A 19,960-nucleotide genomic window follows, 5' to 3' on the forward strand; every position below is an offset into this window, starting at 1 on the left:
AGAAACATGCTAAAAGATGAGAATCTTAAACCTGCTCTTAGATTGTTGATTTTGCAGGTATTTACCATTGAATGCATTCTAATTCTCTTTCAAAAAATTGTCATTGAAATTGGCCTTTTACTAGGGGATTTTTTTAAGCCTTTAAGTTATTCTACTAAAGAAAAGTATTTCCTGGCTAATCATGAGAACACAAATTTTCTTCCTACTCATTTTAAAGTAACTTTTCTTATTATAAAACAATAAATGTTTGCCATAGATAATATAAACAGCAAAAAGAATGAAAATGTGTCATTGTTGCTTTCCTTTCTGTACCCCTAATTTGAGACTAAGAAAGAGCACCTAATGTGAGGCTCTGTAACCTTGTTACCCTGGGAGGTCACTCAGCACTTTGTGCTTCTGTTTCCTAATCCGTTCCATGAGGGAGTGTTGGCTAGCATTCCAGCCTTCCTCTTCCGTCAGTAGAATTCTTTTGGGCAGAACTGACAGAACCCACTGTAACCTGTCTATATCAGAAAGGACCCCTCCTCTATCCAAAGCCCCTCCTCTATCCACCAGAGGCCAGGGTGGGGCTGGGCCTCAGGAGAAACTAGACCTAGGGGCATATACTCTCCCTTTCCACTTCTGTCCATTTGTTCACTGTCATAGACTGGCTTTTTCTGAGGTTAGAATCGGCAGCTGACAGCTCCTGGTTCACCTAAACCAGCCCTGCCACTAGCTCTTCCATAAAATGGCATTGCTGTTCCCAGAATAAGGGAGAGGTGTTGGGTGAGTGTGATAGTCCTTCATTACTTGTCATGATTTTCTGCCTTATCTCAATTCCTATCTTGTGAGTATTTTATTGCTCAGTTCTCCCAATTTCCCCTTTTTATGTTGAGTCTTATTTTGTAACTTTATATCATCTCTTTATCCTTTGTCATTCTCACATATTCAGTATCTGATATTATAATCACTATTTTTTTCCCATTAGTTCTTTATTCTTTAGCCCCTGTCATCTGTGAAATCACTGTAAAATTGCACTTTTACTATTTGCTATAATAGCATAAATATGTGGCACAAACATGTGCCCTGTTGGGAGCTAAAATGCAAGTAGGTAGTAAACATAGTTAACTGCCCCAAATTAGAGCTAACTGGACCATTTTAACTAGAATCTTTCTGTGCCTTAATGATGAGCCATTTGACTCAGTGACTTTGTTGAGCAAAAGTAACCTTTTTAAAGCATAGAATTAGTATTATGGATTATAACAAAAAATGTCAATTAATGAAAGCATTGTTTTAACATTTATTTATTTTTGAGAGAGGGAGAGAGACAGAGCATGAGGGAAGGGCAGAAAGAGGGAGACAGAGAATCCCAAGCAGGCTCTGCACTGCCAGCACAGAGTGTGGGACTTGAACCCATGAACCATTAGATCATTACCTGAGCTGAAACCAAGAGTTGGACACTTAACTAACTGAGCCATCCAGGCACCCGAAAGCATTTTTTTAAGTTCTATCTATAGCTGTCCCATCTTGTATCAATTTATTCGGTTCAAAAAATGTTTTTGTAAGTCACTCTAAAGGGGTCTCATAATGAAAGTAAAGCATTTTCTGTACAAAGCCATTCTCATAAATCAGATAATCCTAGCATATGACACGTTTATTACACAGTGGATATAGATATGAACTGTAACTAAACCCTTAAAATTTCCATTCAGTTTTAATACTGGAGTCTCAGAATTTTAAAGATACAGGATAATAATAAAGGTGTCTATGAGCCCTCTCTGTTTATTCTCTGCCTAGAGAATTTTTCATCTTCTTTTTTTTCCATATTAGTTCCCACCGATCAGGAATGTGATTTCTAGTAATCTGATCTGGTGTAAAAAATTAGAAGTGCTCTTTGAAGTTCACTAGTGCAGATTTACTTTAACACCTTCTTCTGAGTTTGGTTTGCTTGTTTTTATTAAGGCTGTAGACCTTACCTTAGTAGGTAACTCAAAATAAAAATTACATATATAATTTCTGATTTTTGAGGTTTTTTTAACTGAAAATTTTAAGGATTAAACATTGAGCATTTTAAACCTATTTTTCAACTCTGGTGTTAGTAGAGTTTTAATGAGTAAGCTGAGCAGGCTGGCTATAAGAACCTGTCTTCATTTTTTTTCCACCCACCCTGTAACTTGGTATAGTATCTTACAAATACTACTTAGATATCTTTGAATGTAGGAGAGGATGTCAGTGATGGTCTTTACTTAAGTGTTTAAAATAACAGAAAATGAACCAAAATGTACTCTGTCTAGAAATTAAATCACATTATGGTAATTTGCTATAAGGAACTGTATTTAATATTAGTCTATTTTCCTAAACTCCTGTGGCACTTAACCCTTCTGTAACCTGAAGCTTAACATGAGGAAAAGATTTCTGTAGCTAGAGATTGTATCCTTTCTACTCAGCTCAGGTATCAGTGAAGTCCTCTTAAAAACACTAAAGTGATTTCTCCAGTGTTCCCCACCCACATGGAAAATATTATAACTAGTCAATCAAATTCTCCTTATGCAGCATTTATTTATCTTCCCACTACCTATTTGGTGATATACTCATCATAATGTAAAGCATAGATCGATGCTTCTAGCAGTCTTAATTTGCTGCCTCCAAATGTTTCCCTTTCACAACAGACTTGGCTATCAGGAAGGAACTATTAAGGAACTCCTCGCACAGCCCACATAAAAAGGCCTTAGCCAGATACCATGGATGAAATTCAGCTAAGGTTAATGTTTTGATTGGGACATAAAAAGCTGGCAAGGCTGAAACTGGACAGGAGACAAGCTTAAGATGTTTCTCAAGTTCTTTAGGACTGGGTCTTTTCAAGTTTGGCTTCATTGTTATTATGGCAAGTAGGCAGAAGGTCAAAAGTCTTTTTTATTCAAAGAAAGTTACCAATATTTATTACAAATCAGATTTTAATATTTCTTGTGTCTCTATTCATTGTTATTGCTAAAAATGACTAAGGGCACATAATATATGACATAATGTAACTACAAGCACTTAAAATTTATAGCCTATTAAAAATGCTAGTAGCTGTTAGTTGTCAGTACAGATCACTGCCCAAAGCTTCACTTGAATAATCTGTGTGTGGTTTATCTGCTAGTTTCTGATCATTGTTGAGCTCTAATAGTGTGAAGCCATATGCTAGGTGAATTTTGTTTTAGATGGCTCCAATTTTTGCTAGACTCTTTTAGGAAAAAAGTGTTCTACAGCCCATTTTTCATCAGTTTTCTGTAGGCCATTAGCCATGGGGTCAAATTATTTTTGAATACTGGTAGATTGTTCTCTTTAAGTGATTGGGCAATTTCTTTCATCTTCCTCCTCAATTTTAGAATGGCGAGAGCATCATGGTTGAACTTGCAGCTGGACCTTTTGGAAATAATGAAAAGGTAGGGATGGCAATTAAATAGAAATGGCTGCCAGCGTATATATGTGTGTCCAGTTAATAATTTTGCCTTCCTGTATAATTCATTGGTCATGTAGTGCATGTTAAGGTATTGTAAAACTTTATTTCTCGCAAAATATAGCCCTTTTCTTAGTTATTCTAAATTATTAAATACCTATTGACTTGGGTTTCATCCTAGAATGATGGAAACTTGGTGGAAGCCACTGCTCAACCCTCAGCTCCCCATGAGAAAGTAAGGATTGTATTTCAGATATGTTCATTGGACTTTAAATCATACCCTCTGAGACAAGATTCTTCTTTGGGGGAAAAAATCCAGATTGCAAAAAAAATAATAATAATAAAAAATTTTAAAAAATCTATGTCAAGGCCTCAGTCCGATTTTTGGTAAAAAGGGAAAAAAAAGGTTAGATGCGGGGATACTAGATTAATACTGTCAACCCTTATGTGTGTTGGGTTTCATTTTTCCAAACTTGTGTATCTATTTCTTTCAACCTTTCTATAGATTCAGAGTATATATGTATAGTTTATGTTCTCTGATTTCAAGTTCTTCTAAAATGTCTATTTAAAAGTTTTAAAACAATTACTCTCATATCCTTCCCTTTCTAAGAGATGTGGGTAAATATTCCTAAGAAGTTTATTGGTGCCTTTTTTTTCCCCCCATAATTACAGTTACCGGTAGTCATCAGGGTACCAAAGCTGGCCTATTTCTCAGTAATGAGTGTGTGCCTCATGCCAGTTTCAATACTGGGTTTTGGAGACATTATTGTACCAGGTAAGCAATAGTAACAGTTTCAGTACAAATATACTGATGGTTTAAAATCGCCAACATTTAGTATCTATTGAAAGTTACCTACTCTGTATTAAGTATTTGTAGCTATGGCTAGAGCTGAGTCAATGACCAAGATAGGAAAAAAAAAAAAGCATTTCAAGGGGTAGAAGAAAAAGCCCAAATGGTAACAACCAAAGATATCTCCCATGGCTCAAAAAAAGTTTCTTAGAGGAAGCACCTAGAATCAGTTTGACCTACTTCCCCAAGAAAGTTTGTAATAAAACTCTTCAAAAGTTGAATTTAATAATACGAAGTGTATTGTAATTTCTATTACTTCTATTTTAAAATAATAGTTATATGGCATTATAATACCAAAAAAATAGAGCATATGGTCTGTCTTCTTTGATAGTTGTTGCAGGTCTGCATATTCTCACTGGGCAACCTACAGTGTAAACTTAATCCCAGCCCATTAATAATATAGCTTAGAAGTAAAAGACTTAGAAGTCTTTGCTAATCAGCTGAGAGATTGTCCTTCCTTGCTTTTCTTGCAGTCTCTCTGTACTAAGTGCCTGTGAAGGGTAAAAAGTACGGCTGCTTCTGAAAAAGACTTTTAGTTTACATAGTAAAGCCAGATAGAGAGAAGCTAACAGCTCTGCCTTGTGAGTTGGTATGGCAGAGGCCAGTGCAGCAACTCTCTTAGTTCATTTTCTAGGATAGATCACATGTTAGGCCACAGAGCAAATCTTAGCAAGTTTAAGAAGATTGAAATTACATACCAAGTATATTTTATGACCACAGTGGCATGAAACTAGAAATCAGTAACAGGAGGAAAACTGGAAGATTCACACATACATAGAAATTAAACAAAATAGTTTGAACAACTAAAGCATCGAAGAAAAAATTAAAAGAGAAATTAAAAAATACTTAAAAAAAATGATAAGAGAAACAGCATTCCAAAACATATGAGATACAACAAAAGCAGTTTAAGCAGGAAGTTTATAGTGATAAGCACATAGATCAAGAAAATAGAAAAACCTCAAATAAGCAGCCTAACTTTACACGTAAGGAACTAGAAAAAGAAGAACAAACTAAGCCCAAAGTTAGCAGAAAGAAGGAAATAATAAAATACAGCAAAAATAGAGAACAGGAAAACAGTAGAAAAGATTAATGAAACTAAGAGTTGGTCCTTTAAAAAGCTAATAATGACAGACCTTCAATTAGACTAAGAAATAGAGAACCTACATCATTAAAATTCTAAATGAAAGAGGAGACAATACAACTGATACCACAGAAATATAATAAAAAATTTTCTCCATATCATAGAATGTTAAGCAGCTAATAAAAAATCATGTTTTTAAAGATTGTTTAATGGCTTGGAAAAATGTTTAAAAATGGCATTAAGTTAAAAAAAAATCAGCGTTTATAATTTTGTCCAGAATTTGTGGGTACTTTAATGTTCTCGTGCTATAAAAATGAAGGTTAAATATAATGCAGTGTGTGCTGTTGCAGTTAAATTTGTGTTGCTGTTACTGTTTTTAAGAAAATTATGTGGAGTTTTGGTTTTCTTGTTTTTTTTTTAATTTATTTTTTGTTTTTTAGGACTGTTGGTTGCATACTGTAGAAGATTTGATGTTCAGACTGGTTCTTCTTCTATATACTATGTTTCCTCCACAATTGGTAAACTTCTGTTTTTTTCTATTATGTTTGAATTATATTGTCTGTAGGAAAAGGTAGAGGTGTCAAAATAAGGAGTCCGGGATTCTAATTCTTCATCATTAACTAATAAGACAAGTTTTTCCATCAAAAAGGAATAATACTTTAATACCTATATCATAAAGTTTTTGAGGTTTAAAAAAATTATATATGAAAGTAAATCAGTAGGTTTTATATTAGATATAAGCATATTTTATATGCTTTATTAGCTTTATTAGCTTATTAGATATTTTACATGCTTTATTAGAGCATATGGCACATCAGTAATCAATAAATTGTATAATATTAGATTTTCTTAAAATACTATATGAATAAATGTGTATGTATATAAATTTATGGCACAATAACATCTAACCTAGGACAGCAGAATTGTCATTTATCCCTTTATTTCCATTATTGAGAACAGACAAGAATAGGAAGTAAGCCAAAAAATACTTCTAAGCATATCAAACAGGTATCTCAAAGTTCATACACCAAAGTTCTTTATTCTTAGGTAAGCAGCCTGTACCAGAACCATTTACATACTGTGCTAGCAAGGTTTTCAATTCCATAGTGGAGTTAAATGCAGTAACTTAAGAATGTACACTAGCAATAGAGAAGGGTATTACTAGAAACAGGTACCTGACGGCAAGAAAGAACAGCTAAGTGAATGAAATGATGACAAAAAGAAAAAAAACATAAAGAAATAAGAAAAGCAGTCTAAGGATATTAAGAATGATACTGTTTAAGGGCATTAACATATTAAAGTCCAGCACCAGTCAGTGTGATAGAATAAAAGAACACTCAATGAAAAGCAGATTACAGGGTTCTCTGTCCATTGTGCTGTATAATTTTGGGAAGTTCACTTAACTTCCCTGGTCCTCCATTGCCTCATCTATAAAATCAGGAGGTAGACTGAATTGTCTGTCAAGGGTCTTCTAGCTCCAATGTTCTGAGATCCCATGTTCGTGATGAGACCCTCAGTCATTAAGGAAAGATCAGATGGTGTTTGGTATGCACTTGTTGAAGCCCTGGAAGTATATAATTAAAATTAGGAAGATTTTTCAAAGCAACTTTTAGTACCCCTTGGTACAGATTTTAGTTATCCAAAATGTGCAATGACTTACCATCCTTAACAGTGACTGAGACTTTTGAATTACTGTCTTTATCAATGATTGATGATTAGGGTAATTATAATTGAAATACTAACTAGTTTCCAAATTTTCAAAAGCTCTGTAGAGTGTCTCTCCTAATTGCTGTCTAGGAAAATGATGAAATTAGGAAAAAAGTCATAGGGCAAAAATATCCTTAGAAATATTTGAAAACCACCACTTCAGTGAGGGAGTCAAAATCTGCCTTTGGTAGCATGTAGAAATGACTGACAATTGGTATTCTTCTTATAGCCTATTCTGTTGGCATGATACTTACATTTGTGGTTCTGGTGCTGATGAAAAAGGGGCAACCTGCTCTCCTCTATTTAGTTCCTTGCACACTTATTACTGCCTCAGTTGTTGCTTGGAGACGTAAGGAAATGAAAAAGTTCTGGAAAGGTAACGGCTATCAGGTATGTGCTTCTTCTATCTTGGTTACCAAGTTATCTTAGGATGTAATTCAGTGACTAACTTTGGCTGGGAACTGCCTATATATATATACATCAAAGCTTTTATGTGCCCAGAAGTTACCTTGGATCTGTCAGGATGTCCCAAGTTTTTTCCATCATTACTCCCTTACTGTCCACCTGCTGCATCATCAGTTTTCATCTCATCTGATGCCAAAATCCTGGTGACTCCAGGTGAGACTACCAAGAAGCAGTGGGAGGGCATCAGGGAAAACCACAACAGCATTTCAACATAAGTTTTCAAATCCGCACAGGAAAGTAGGCTTCATGAAAAATAAAACTATAAGTACAGAATTTTTGAGTCTGATATTAGCTATTTATTTATATAGTTAGAGTCCTAAGGTTTTGCAGATAAAAATTCTACTCTCTTTAGTACCTAAAAGGGTCTAACTAAATTCAATAGGGTACCCATTTCAGATTTAACTGGATCAAGACAGACCTTTCTGTAAAATCCCTGGAGCAGAGGAAATCATGGTATCAGAACCTGTTATGTTTGCATTTTTTCTTCATTACAGTTAAGCCCCTTTCTCCTTTTTCTAAATGTTCTTGATATTCCAGTAAAATTTGTTTCCATTGAAATTAAAGGGGATTGGGAAACTCTAGCTTACTAAGGTCAGGGTCATCACATTGATTTTTTTCATGAGGCAGTTAGCTCTGCTTTGCCTATTACAACAAACTACTGTCCTCCATCCACCCTCATACATGTGTGTTAGTGGTCACATGAACAAAAATAGAGATACTTTGGGTGGGTGGCTGCAATTCTGTTAGTAGGTAAACAGTTCAAAGTTCATATCCATCTTGCAGTTGGTCTACGGTATCATCTTTATTTAACAAGAGGTGATTAACTCATTAAGTTAGACTACTATAATTTGAAGAAGCAGTGGTCTAGAATTCTTTTGGGTAAATCTTGTAATTCCTTTGAAATTTCGTTAAAATAATAATACTTGCCCTGCCTACCTCACAATGCCTTTGTCTCAACTTATGTTTATGCGCATGGATTATGGCTACAAGGCCCTCGACTAAGCCAGTAAAATAGCATGTAACTTTTACATGAAGAAGGCACCCACACAATTTTTTATTTTTATAGATTTTTAAAAATTAAAGTATGTCCTACAGCATACACTCTACTTTAGCCTTTGAAAGCCACATCCCAGAAAGTGCTCTTCATAACCATTTTCTTAAAATAGTTTTATTTTCATATAGAAAATGTTAATTGAGCAGTTCTGTGAGCCAGGTACTATTTTAGGTGCTGGTGATAAAAGATGAACAAGTTAGAAACAGTCTTACTCTCATGGCCTCTTGAAAGTGAGATGCTTGTGGAGGATGCAGATAGACACTAACAAAGTATGATAAATGTATTTATTTGTTATATAGGGTGCCATGAAAGCTAGCAATGGGATACCCAGTGCTTGTGGTTTTGTGACAGAATCAAAGGTGATTTAGAGAAGTCTTAAAGAATGTTAAATTTATGTGTTGAAACTTGAAGCCTGAGCCATGTGTTCCATGTGGAAAGAACCATGTCTTGAAAGGCTCAGAGGGAAGAGAGCATGGCACATTCTAGAAACTGAGTGAAATTTAGGATGACTATAATGTTGAGTAACAGTAGGAAATGAAAACTGGAGAAGGAAACAGGGGTGACAGCCCATAAGGTCTTGTAAGCCAAAGACCTTCAAAGAGGTCTTTGAACTCTTATCTTGAGAACATAGGAGACCATTTAAGGGTTTTAAGAAATCTACAAAATGGATTGAAGAAAGGAGCAAAACTTAAAGCAGCTATTATAATCAGGGGCAATAGTAGCCAGAATCAATACAGTATTGAGATCAAAAGAAGAGGACGAAGTCCAGAGAAATTTAGAGTCATAATTAATGGAATACAGTGATAGTGTCAGTATAGGGAGAAGAGAAGGAAATGGAGTCAGGATTTCTGCCTTAGGTAACTGAGTAGGTAGATGTGATATCATTCACAGAGATAAAGAAGGGCAACAGGTTTGAGGAAAATGGTGATGAATTCAATATTGGACATTTTAGAGCACCTATAGGACCAACAAGAAGAGAGAAATAATAGGCAAATGAATGAATGTCTCCTGATGTGCAGGAAACAGACCTAGCTAGAGACAGAAATTTGGAAGCACCGAGTGAGAACACAGAGGGAGAAGCAGCAGCTCGGGACAGAACTGTGAGCAAGAAGTTTCTATCTGATTCACTGGTTATGAGGTAGAGCAGGACAGAGAAGATGTCTAAGGAGATTTTGATTAGGGTTGACATTAAATTTTTAGGTTAGAATTTAAATTCGGAACTGTTAATGAGAACACATATAACTGTCTTACAGAATGTAAGACACACAAGAAGTATGTGTCTTGTTATTTTCATCACCAGCATTTTTACTTACAAAATTTTCCTTCCCCTTTAATACAGCTTTTAGAGCATTTTATTTTAAAAATGTGTGCTTATTACAGAAAAATTTAAAAATATAGAAAAACACAAGAAAAGGAAGTCCACCAATAATTCCACCACCTCGAGGGTGGGCGCTCTTAAGATTTATGTGAGTTCCCTCGTGTGCCTTCTTGGATAAATGCGTATGTGGGTAGATGATACCATACTCCAAAGAGTTCTCTGTTTTGTTTTTTTCACTGCGTGTTATTTCATTTTTAAATTCCTTATTAAAAAAATCATTTTAATGGCTATGTAATACTCTCAAACACATGTACTGTATTTTACTACCATTTCCTTTGACCCAGTAATTTCTCTTCAGGGGATTGTCCAGAAAGTGATTAAACATTTGGACAAAGTTGATGTGAAAAAATGTTCATTGAAGGATTTCTGATTATCCTTGTTCTATTATAATGATTAATAGGTTAATATTATTAGTGGCAATTAATGAACTAAAATTTTTACATACACCCTAATCCTGTTTTTACTTTCTTTTTTTGTGTGTGTGTTTTAATTACAAAGTAATGCATGTTTACATTCTTTAAACAAGTAATACAAAAGTGTCTAAAGTAAACATAGAACGTCCTTTTCTAACAATTCCACATGCCGCCACCTTCCTTTAGGGCCAACTACTTTGAACATTTTGTGTGGAGATCTTTTTATGCCAACTCACACTACAAATAGTTGAATTTTAAAGATGTCATATACGTAAATGTAATAACATTGTGTTTCTTTGAAAATACAGCTCACTTTCTCTCTGGTTTATTACCTTTCCTCCTTTCTCTCTATGATGTTTATTGAGGGGAAAGAGGATGGTAGGTAAGGAAGGAATTCAACCAAGGGATGCATTTATATTCCCTATGAACAACTCCTCTGCCTTAGACCATCCAAGTTTCATTCTCATTCTTAAAAATAGTGATCTTGAAAAAAACTAGAATTCTGCTTCACAGTAACTACCTATTAAGGGGAAGACCACTACAGCTGACACAAAGCAGTAGTAAATAACCCCAGCAGGGCAGACTGCTGTAGGCAGTAGTAAATAACCCCAGCAGGGCCTTAATCATATAACATAGAAGCTAAATAAGACAATTGGTTGTAGGAAAATTCACTTTAACATACCCAAAAAGGTAAAACAAATTTGCAGGGGTGGGGAGGGGTGGACAGGGAGGCAGCTTGTGAACTTTGTTTTACAGTTTAACTATATTAAAAAAGAAAAAAGGGTGCCTGGATGGCTCAGTTGGTTAAGCATCTGCCTTCAGCTCAGGTCATGATCTTACAGTTTGTGAGTTCGAGCCCACATCGGGCTCTCTGCTGTCAGTACAGAGCCTGCTTCAGATCCTCTGTCCCCCTCTGTCTCTGCCCCTGCCCTCCTCACACTTTATGTCTCTCTCTCTCTCTCTCTCTTAAAAATAAACTTAAAAAAAAATTTTTTTAAAGAAAAAAGATTAAGAGAAAAAAAGAGTAAGACAACTTTGTTTATACACTTCTCACTTTTGGAGTGTGATGTCATCATTCTATTAAGTAAAGATATTCAGAATATAAAATAGCACATAGTAATAAAAGTGTGGAGTCTGGTACCAGATTACCGAAGTTTGAACTCTGATTTTGTTCATTATTAACTACATGGCCTAAGACAAGTTACTTAGCTTCTTGGAGCCTCAGTTTCCTCCAGTGTAAAAAAGAATAATAATCATCCTATTTCAGAGGGTTGGTTGTTGTCAAATATGCACATTGCCTAGAATAGGGCCTGGCATATCATAAACACTGTGTATTTGCTGCTATTATTTATAGGAATTGGGTTTTCTGTTTTGGTTTATTTGTTGCTTGACTGTTACTTTTCAGTTCATTAACTAGATTTCTGTTTTCCCAGTTTGAATATTAAAACTTAAGGTGTTTGTTAAATCTAGTTCGTTTAACTCAGTTTGCAAAAAGATCTGATAGCCATCACAAGCCTCAGAGGAAAAAGAAATCTGTTAAATGTGGTCATTTTCCCACTGTACACTACACTTTAAAATATGAAGAAAAGGCACATGCTGAAATTTTAGGCAAGCTAGTTGCAGAATATTACAGACTGCTGCCAGGAGAGAATCTATTTTTTTTAGAAAACCAGCATTTTTGAAACTTATAGAATATAATGCCTTCACAAAGTTATCCCCATTGTGAAAAAGAAAATGTCTTACTACTTTTGTCCAGCCTTTAAACTTAAAATTAGGGGCACCTGGGTGGCTCAGTCAGTTAGGTGTCTGACTCTTGGTTTGGCTCAGGTCGTGATTTCATGGTTCATGAGTTCAAACCCCACATTGGACTCTGCGTTTACAGTGTGGAACCTGCTTGGGATTCTCTTTTCCCTCCCTCTCTGTCTGCTCCTCCTGCTGTCTCTCTCTCACTCTCTTGCTCGCTCACTCGCTCTCTCTCTCTCAAAATAAATAAACTTTAAAATATACAGCAGTTCAGGGGCACTTGGGTGGCTCAGTTGGTTAAGCGTCTGACCTTGGTTCAGGTCACGATCTCACAGCTCGTGGGTTCGAGCCCCGCTTCGGGCTCTGTGCTGACAGTTCGGAGCCTGGAGCCTGGAGCCTGCTTTGGATTCTGTGTCTCCCTCTCTCTCTGCCCCTTCCCCGCTTGCGCGCTGCCTCTCTCTGTCCCTCAAAAATAAACAAACATTTTAAAAAAATTTTTTAAATATATGTATATATATATATATATATATATATATATATATACACAGCAGTTTCCTTTTTTTAAAAAAAAAATGTAGCTAAACTCAAAATTAATTTAGCTTGAATGTTGACATTTGTGGGAAACAGTATATTATAGGCCTTGGAATCAGTTCTGCCAAGTCACGTCATCTCTTATGACTGTCTCCTCATCCATGAAATGAGGTTGGATCTACAGGCAGGTGGGAAAATCTAATCCATAGTGGTGGGTTAGCCCAGGGCTTGGTAGGCAAGTGGATGAGATCAGGTAAGGCTAGGCAGAGGCTTTGAAAGTACAACCTGGAACCTCAAAAAGTCTGGTAAAACAGAGGGAGACAAGGTATTGACCCAGTGTAAGACACACCTGAGGGTCAGCCCTGAAATCAACCCTCAGGTAGTTCCTGGTTCATCTCTCAGTCTAGCAGTGTCATAACCTTTTCCATTCTCTCCCTCTGCCTCCATTATTTTCATAGCATTGCCAGATGGTTTCCAGAATATCTCTTATAGTATTCCCAACTCAAAATCTTCCTTCTCCAAGCAGATACCCAAGAGTTCTCCACTTGAAATTAGATTCACCTTTCCCCATATTTTTTGTAGATTTTGTATTTTAAATACTTATTAATATTTGCTTCACAGTGTAGATATTTATGTATACCTTCCTCAGTTAGTTATTATCTCATAGGTATTAGGAACCCACACTGCTGATAACAGTATTTTATACACTATAAATTCTCCATTAGTGTTATTGAAATTCTTCATGCAAAGCATCTGTAATGTTCAGTCCTTAATCCACTGACCTTTAGTCACTTTTGTGTGTATGTGTGTAAGTTTGTGTTTTAGCAGCCCTCATAAAATTGCCAAAATTATTATGTTTGTTGTGTTTAAAAGTGAGACACTTTTAAACGTTAAATTAGACTAGTATCTTTACAGTCTTTATATGTAATCATTTCTTTTTGCAAGTGCCAACAGTTTTTGCTACTTTGTGACATAATCAAATACAAAATGGGTAATATAAAATAAAGCCAGAATCTAAGGTGGTGACATACTTGTTTATGCTATTAATCATTTAGTTCATTCCAATATCTGATACTAGAGTGGGTTCAAGAATAGTGGTGGTAAATCAGGGCACCTGGATGGCTCAGTCGGTTAAGCATCTGACTTCAGCTCAGATCATGATCTCATGGTTTGTGAGTTCAAGCCCTGTGTTGGGTTCTGTGCTGACAGCTCAGAGCCTGGAGCCTGCTTCAGATTCTGTCTCCCTCTCCCTCTGCCCCTCCCCTGCTCATGCTGTCTCTGTCTCTGTCTCTCTCTCTCTCTCTCTCAAAAGTGAATAAACATTTTTAAAAATTAAAAAAAAAAAAGAATAGTGGTGGTAAAAAGCAGGCCTTTGCACTGGGGATTTTTTTTTTTTTAATATATGATTTACTGTTAAATTGGCTTACATACAACACCCAGTGCTCACCCCAACAAGTGCCCTCCTTCAGTGCCCATCACCCACTTTCCCCTCTCACCCACCCCCCATCAACCCTCAGTTTGTTCTCTGTATTTAAGAGTCTCTTATGGTTTTTCTCTGTCCCTCTAACTTTTTTTCCCCTTCCCCTCCCCCATGCTCTTCTGTTAAGTTTCTCAAGATCCACATATGTGCACTGGAGATTTTTTAAATGTCATGGTTAGCCTTTTTATACTTTTTTCCAAAGGGGAAATTATACTCCATTTATTTCTAAAACTGAGACTTCATAGAAGTACTTTAGTATTTTACTTAGAGTCTTTCAGCCCTTTCCATTAATTTTTCTGATCAAAAGAAGTAACATTTCTATAGGATTTCACTAAAATATTACTAATTTGGAGATCTTAATTGTATATTATTTTCCTATAATTCAAAGCCATTTACACTATTATTTACTATGAACTTTTTTCTTGAATGCTTCAAGAAAATACTTCAGCTTTTTTTTTTAATGCTTCAACTCATGAATGCTTCAAGAGTTACAGTATTCAATTCCATGTGATTGTACTCAAAGTCTTAAGTTCTAATTAGTGTAGAATAAATAAAGGTGTTTTTTTCTCTGGAGAGAAAAATCAAGCAGTGGCATAATTACTTTGGCATAAAGAACAACTAAAAGAAATCATCATTTTAGGGGATTTTTTTGTTTGTTTCTAAATCAGTGGAGTTAGAGTTATGCAGCAATCTCCAATGGGCTCTTTTACTCTGGATAGGAAGTAAGTGTTCGGTTTGTTGATACCCAGTAAACAGTGGGTTTGTCTCTGTTAAATGTCACTAGTGCTTCTAATTATTTTTAGAAGTCACAAGCTGTAACTGACAAGTCCGAATACAGAGATACTTAGAACAACACTGCTTTAGTATCAACAACTCTCCGGTTACCTCTCCCCCTTTAATGATAGTTTTATTAGAGTGTTTCTGGAGTCTGGTTCACTTATAGATAGGCAGAACTATCAGTAAATGCCAGGCAAGCTGACCCAATTTCAGAGAACATCTTTCCAAATCGACCTTGCTTATTTACAAATATTATGAAGAACTATACCAATTTTGCCAGTTAATTTTATTATCTATATTAATTTTTGTTATGTTTTTAAAAACCTATTTTGGGGTGCCTGGGTGGTTCAGTTGGTTAGACATCCAACTTGATCTCAGCTCAGGTCTTGATCTCAGGGTCATGAGTTCAGGTCCCACACTGGACTCCTCACTGGGTGTGAAGCCTACATAAAAAAATTTAAAAAAAAAATTTTTTTTTTATGTTTTTTATTTTATATTTGAGAGAGAGCATGAGTGAGCATGAACAGGGGAGGGGCAGAGAGACAGAGACAGAATCTGAAGCAGGCTCCGGGCTCCGAGCTGTCAGCACAGAGCCTAACGCAGGGCTTAAACCCACGAACCGCAGGATCATGACCTGAGCTGAAGTCAGATGCCCAATCGACTGAGCCACCCAGATGCACCTCCCCAAAGTTTTTTAAAAGTAAAAACCTATCTGGGGGACCTGGGTAGCTCAGTCAGTTAAGCATCTGGCTTTGGCTTGGGTCATGATCTCACGGTTTGTAAGTTCAAGCCCCATATCAGGCTCTTTGCTGACAGCTCAGAGCATGGAGCCTGCTTTGGATTCTGTGTTTCCCTCACTCTCTCTGCTCCTCCCCTACTTGCGCTCTGTCTCTCTCAAAAAGAAATACACATTAAAATAAATAAATAAATACTACTTACATACATACAAACCTATTTCAAGGTCATGCTTTATGTTTCTATATTGCTTTGCTTTCATTGAAAAGTCGGTAAAGAAAAGTAAATAAAGAGTACAGATTTTTACTTCTTAATAAGTTGATTTTGAAAGTTTTTCTTTTAATCTAATACATTGCTTATGTAGTTAGGAATTAGATTATAGTGCCAGTGAGGTAACTGAGGTTTAGGAAAGAAGAGGTGTGTGGTAACGTCGGGAGTATAGGCTGTCATTAGGGTACAATTGCCAGGGTAAGCAGGTCTTGGGGAAGAAAGAGGATTTCCCCAGCACCCATTCTGCTGAGGCCACTTAGTTCTCTTTCCCCACAGCTCCAACCTCTTATCCTCAGAGCTTCTAAATTACTAGAAGAAAAGGAGCCTAAATATATCTTACATGCTTCTCCTTTCTGTCCCTCATTTGAATTATGACTAAAATCAACAGTTCAACAACTTTATCTTATGTTTCATCTAGTGAAATGTTTGGTAAATATGTTAACCTTTCTTGATTGGACCTTCCCCCCCTCGAAGTGCTACGAACATGTAACTATCTTAATGTAGAGAATATCTTTGGCAAATAAAGGACCTCAAAACTGCTTTGGCCTTGAGGTGACTTGTAGAGTACTGGCAGGTTTGGGTTTTATAAGTTGTCTCTGTTACTTGAGACAATTGTCAGCAGAAGCTTCAGCTCATGTTGTGTTCTTCTTGTCTGGCAAGTTCAGAGACCCCGTTTGGAAATGACTCCACCTTCTGCTTCCTTTTCCAAAAAACACTGAAGCTTTTAGAATCCTTTTACAAAAATAGGAACATTTATCTTGCTGGTCTTTCTTCTAATTCTTGATAAAGAAGGGAAAATGTGCATCACAGTACTGAAAATTAATCACTAATCTAAAAATCTTTGACAATCTTCGCAAAGACAGTAGGTACTTTCTATTTTTAAGCAAGTTTATCTGAAGAAGAAACTGAAAACATGTAAGCAGTTTCTTCTTCCTTCATTCCCAAATATGAAAAGATTTATTTGGGAATATGGAGCATAGCTGAAGTGATCGTTTGAGAAAAGTTTAACTGGTAATTCCTCTAAAGTAGTCTATAGCAAATGTAGTCTTGATTTTATTTTCAGATACTCATTTGACCTTTTAAGTACCTTCAGTATATTTGTTTTTAGTAGAAATGTTTGTCATACAATGTTTCCGTAATTTCATGTATCATTCTTTTTTTTTAGTGTTTTATTTATTTTTGAGGGAGAGAGGCACACAGAGTGTGAGTGGGGGAGGGGCAGAGAGGGAGGCAGACACAGAATCTGAAACAGGCTCCAGACTTCCAGCTGTCAGCACAGAGCCCAATGCAGGGCTCGAACTCATGAACTGTGAGATCACGACCGGAGCCGAAGTCAGATGCTTAACCAAGTGAGCCACCCAGGCACCCCTCAAGTATCATTCTTAAATTGTTCAAGGCATCAACCAAGTTACACTGTCCCCAAACCAGCAGGTATTCTCAAAGGGACTTGTGGGGTCATTTTTAGTTTTTTTACCTTTAGGAGTGAACACTGCCTGGAATAGTGTCCTAGATTAAGCATCAGGAATATCTTCCTTTTGTGGTAGAGTTCCCATTGCCATGAAGGGCAATTCGTATTGGGAAATGGAAATAGTAGAAGATCTAAAGAAAGAGTTCATCAGGTTGACTCCGAGTCAAATGGTGAGGCTTTCTCTGTTACCCTGATCTTATTCTTAGAGCATGGATGTTGAGCCACTGCATTGCTCCAAAAGGAGTGCTCAGTCCCAGGGAGTACTCTGTGTCCTTTTTAAAAAGTGGGAATCCTTTTGCCAAATTAGTGAATATTGAGGGCAAATTGAAAATTTGCATTTCCTAACTTGTTTTATTTGTGCCTAGGTGATGGGCCACCTGGACTATGCAACAAATGAAGAAAGCCCTGTGGCTGCTGGCGAACAGAATGTCCAACAATAATATTTTGTAGACCTGTCAATTGATTTTCTACAAATAGAGTTTGACTTTTGAAATTGATTTTTGAATTGACAGTCTGAAAGAAGCTTCAATGATATGCTTGCAAATATATATTTTTAAAGAGCTGGTACTGACAATTACATCAAATAGTTGAAATACATTTGCTTTTAACTATGTTAAAGTTGTGCCTTCACATTAAATAAAAGCGTATGGTCTGTGTAATTTTCAAGATCTATTATACACAGTATATTTTTCTAAAAAACTGTCTTGACCCACCCCTCTACTAAAATCTGTTTCTTTCAACTCTTAATGATAGATTAAAGTATTTCTGTCAACGTGAGTTTATGAACAGATTTTACTGTAAAGAATTACATAAACTTTATGCTCTATAGAAATAACTGCTTAAGATCATGCTAGAAGGCAGTTCAGCGATGAAATTTTGGATCTTTTCACTGCAGTGGTTAGAAAAATAGGATTTGGGAATATCTATAAATGCGTATTTTTGTAGCATAAGGTTTTTTTAAAAATCCCAGTCTTTTTTTAAACTTGAAAATCTGAATTACTTTAGTCTGCCTATGTATTATATTAAAATATTTTTCCAGATATAAAGAAACATAATATATAGAACTAGTCTTCAGTTTTCAGTGGTCTGTTTTTCTTGAAGAGGTAGCTTAAATTTCTACACTAACATTCAATTTCACCATGGTATTTCTTACCTCTGGAATTTGGTTCTTTTGGTGTTAAGGCTTGACATTTTGTAAAATATTTTTTAGTCAACTTTTATATTAACACATGTGGCTCATTGTGTGAGTATAACATCCCTAACCATCTCTTCTTACCCCCTCATCCACCACCTTTTTTTCCCCTAATTCCCATTCCTTTCCCCATAGGAAAGCACTGTTAATTTTTTAATATTTTGATGGAGGATGACTTACTAATATACAAAGTGTGCTCCAGAGGAAAGAATTGGAGACAAAAGACAGGAGGCTGGGTTAGTCTCAATTTAATGACAATAAAAGAATTTGAGTAAATTGTCTTAGCTTAAAACCCTTGTATCTCAGTTTTCTCATGTGCAAAATGAGTAATTTAGACCAATTAATCACTCTGGTACCTGGTGGTACCTTCCAACTTGAAAAATATCTTTCTCATTCTTTGCCAAATCTCAAATGTGGCCTTGAACATTATCCTGGGAGTCAGAAGTCAAAGTATCTTTCTACTGTCTTCTATTTTCTTTAAGAAATTCCCAGGGGTAGGGGCGCCTGGGTGGCGCAGTCGGTTAAGCGTCCGACTTCAGCCAGGTCACGATCTCATGGTCCGTGAGTTCGAGCCCCGCGTCAGGCTCTGGGCTGATGGCTCAGAGCCTGGAGCCTGTTTCCGATTCTGTGTCTCCCTCTCTCTCTGCCCCTCCCCCGTTCATGCTCTGTCTCTCTCTGTCCCAAAAATAAATAAACGTTGAAAAAAAAAATTAAAAAAAAAAAAAAAAAGAAATTCCCAGGGGTGCCTGGGTGGCTCAGTCAGTTGAGCGTCCACTTCAGCTCAAGTCATGATCTCACGTTTCATGTTTCAAGCTCCGTGTCTGGCTCTGTGCTGATTGCTCAGATCCTGGAGCCTGCTTCAGATTCTGTGTCTCCCTCTCTCTCTCCCCCTCCTCCACTTGTGCTCTGTCTCTGTCTCTCTCTCTTAAAAATAAATAAACATTTAAAAAAAATTCCCAAATGATGAGTGACTGCAACAACAGGATTTTGCATTTCCCTGCAAGTAATGTACAAGATTGTGAACAAGTCTGATCTTTCATCCTAAGACCATTTCTCTGATTAAAAGATAAAGCTAATGCTTTTTAAAGCATTTATGTTTGAAGTAAATTTAACAGTTGAGGCAATTAGTTGCTTTTGTTTAATTAATTTTTGCTGAGTAAACTGTAGGTAGAGCAGCTCCCTTGACAATGAGCCCCTCTTTCCACTTAGTATACTTATGGGTCCTTTGGTTTATGGCAATATGACAGGTAAGTATCTGACAAGTAAGAGTTAATCTTAATTTTGCCTCCATAATATCAAGTTTGAATTTTTTCCAAAGAATCTAATTTATTTGGCAGACTCTGATAGAACAGATTAAGTGCCATTTTAAAGCTCCAGCTATATTTTCATTTATAA

General features: G+C 36.2%; 1 protein-coding gene across 1 annotated transcript in view; it reads left to right on the plus strand.

Annotated features, from left to right (window-relative positions):
* The window catches only part of SPPL2A (signal peptide peptidase like 2A), a 52,069-nt gene extending 33,919 nt beyond the window's left edge, over positions 1-18,150 (plus strand). Inside the window, exons 11-15 of the mRNA XM_047863114.1 lie at positions 3,351-3,407; positions 4,094-4,196; positions 5,793-5,870; positions 7,289-7,449; positions 17,739-18,150. Coding sequence (XP_047719070.1) covers positions 3,351-3,407; positions 4,094-4,196; positions 5,793-5,870; positions 7,289-7,449; positions 17,739-17,813 — 474 coding nt within the window. The 3' untranslated portion in view covers positions 17,814-18,150. The remainder of the gene's footprint in view (positions 1-3,350; positions 3,408-4,093; positions 4,197-5,792; positions 5,871-7,288; positions 7,450-17,738) is intronic.
* Positions 18,151-19,960: the final 1,810 nt, after the last annotated feature.

The sequence above is a fragment of the Prionailurus viverrinus genome, chromosome B3, assembly GCF_022837055.1.
Source record: "Prionailurus viverrinus isolate Anna chromosome B3, UM_Priviv_1.0, whole genome shotgun sequence".
Taxonomy (NCBI): domain Eukaryota; kingdom Metazoa; phylum Chordata; class Mammalia; order Carnivora; family Felidae; genus Prionailurus; species Prionailurus viverrinus.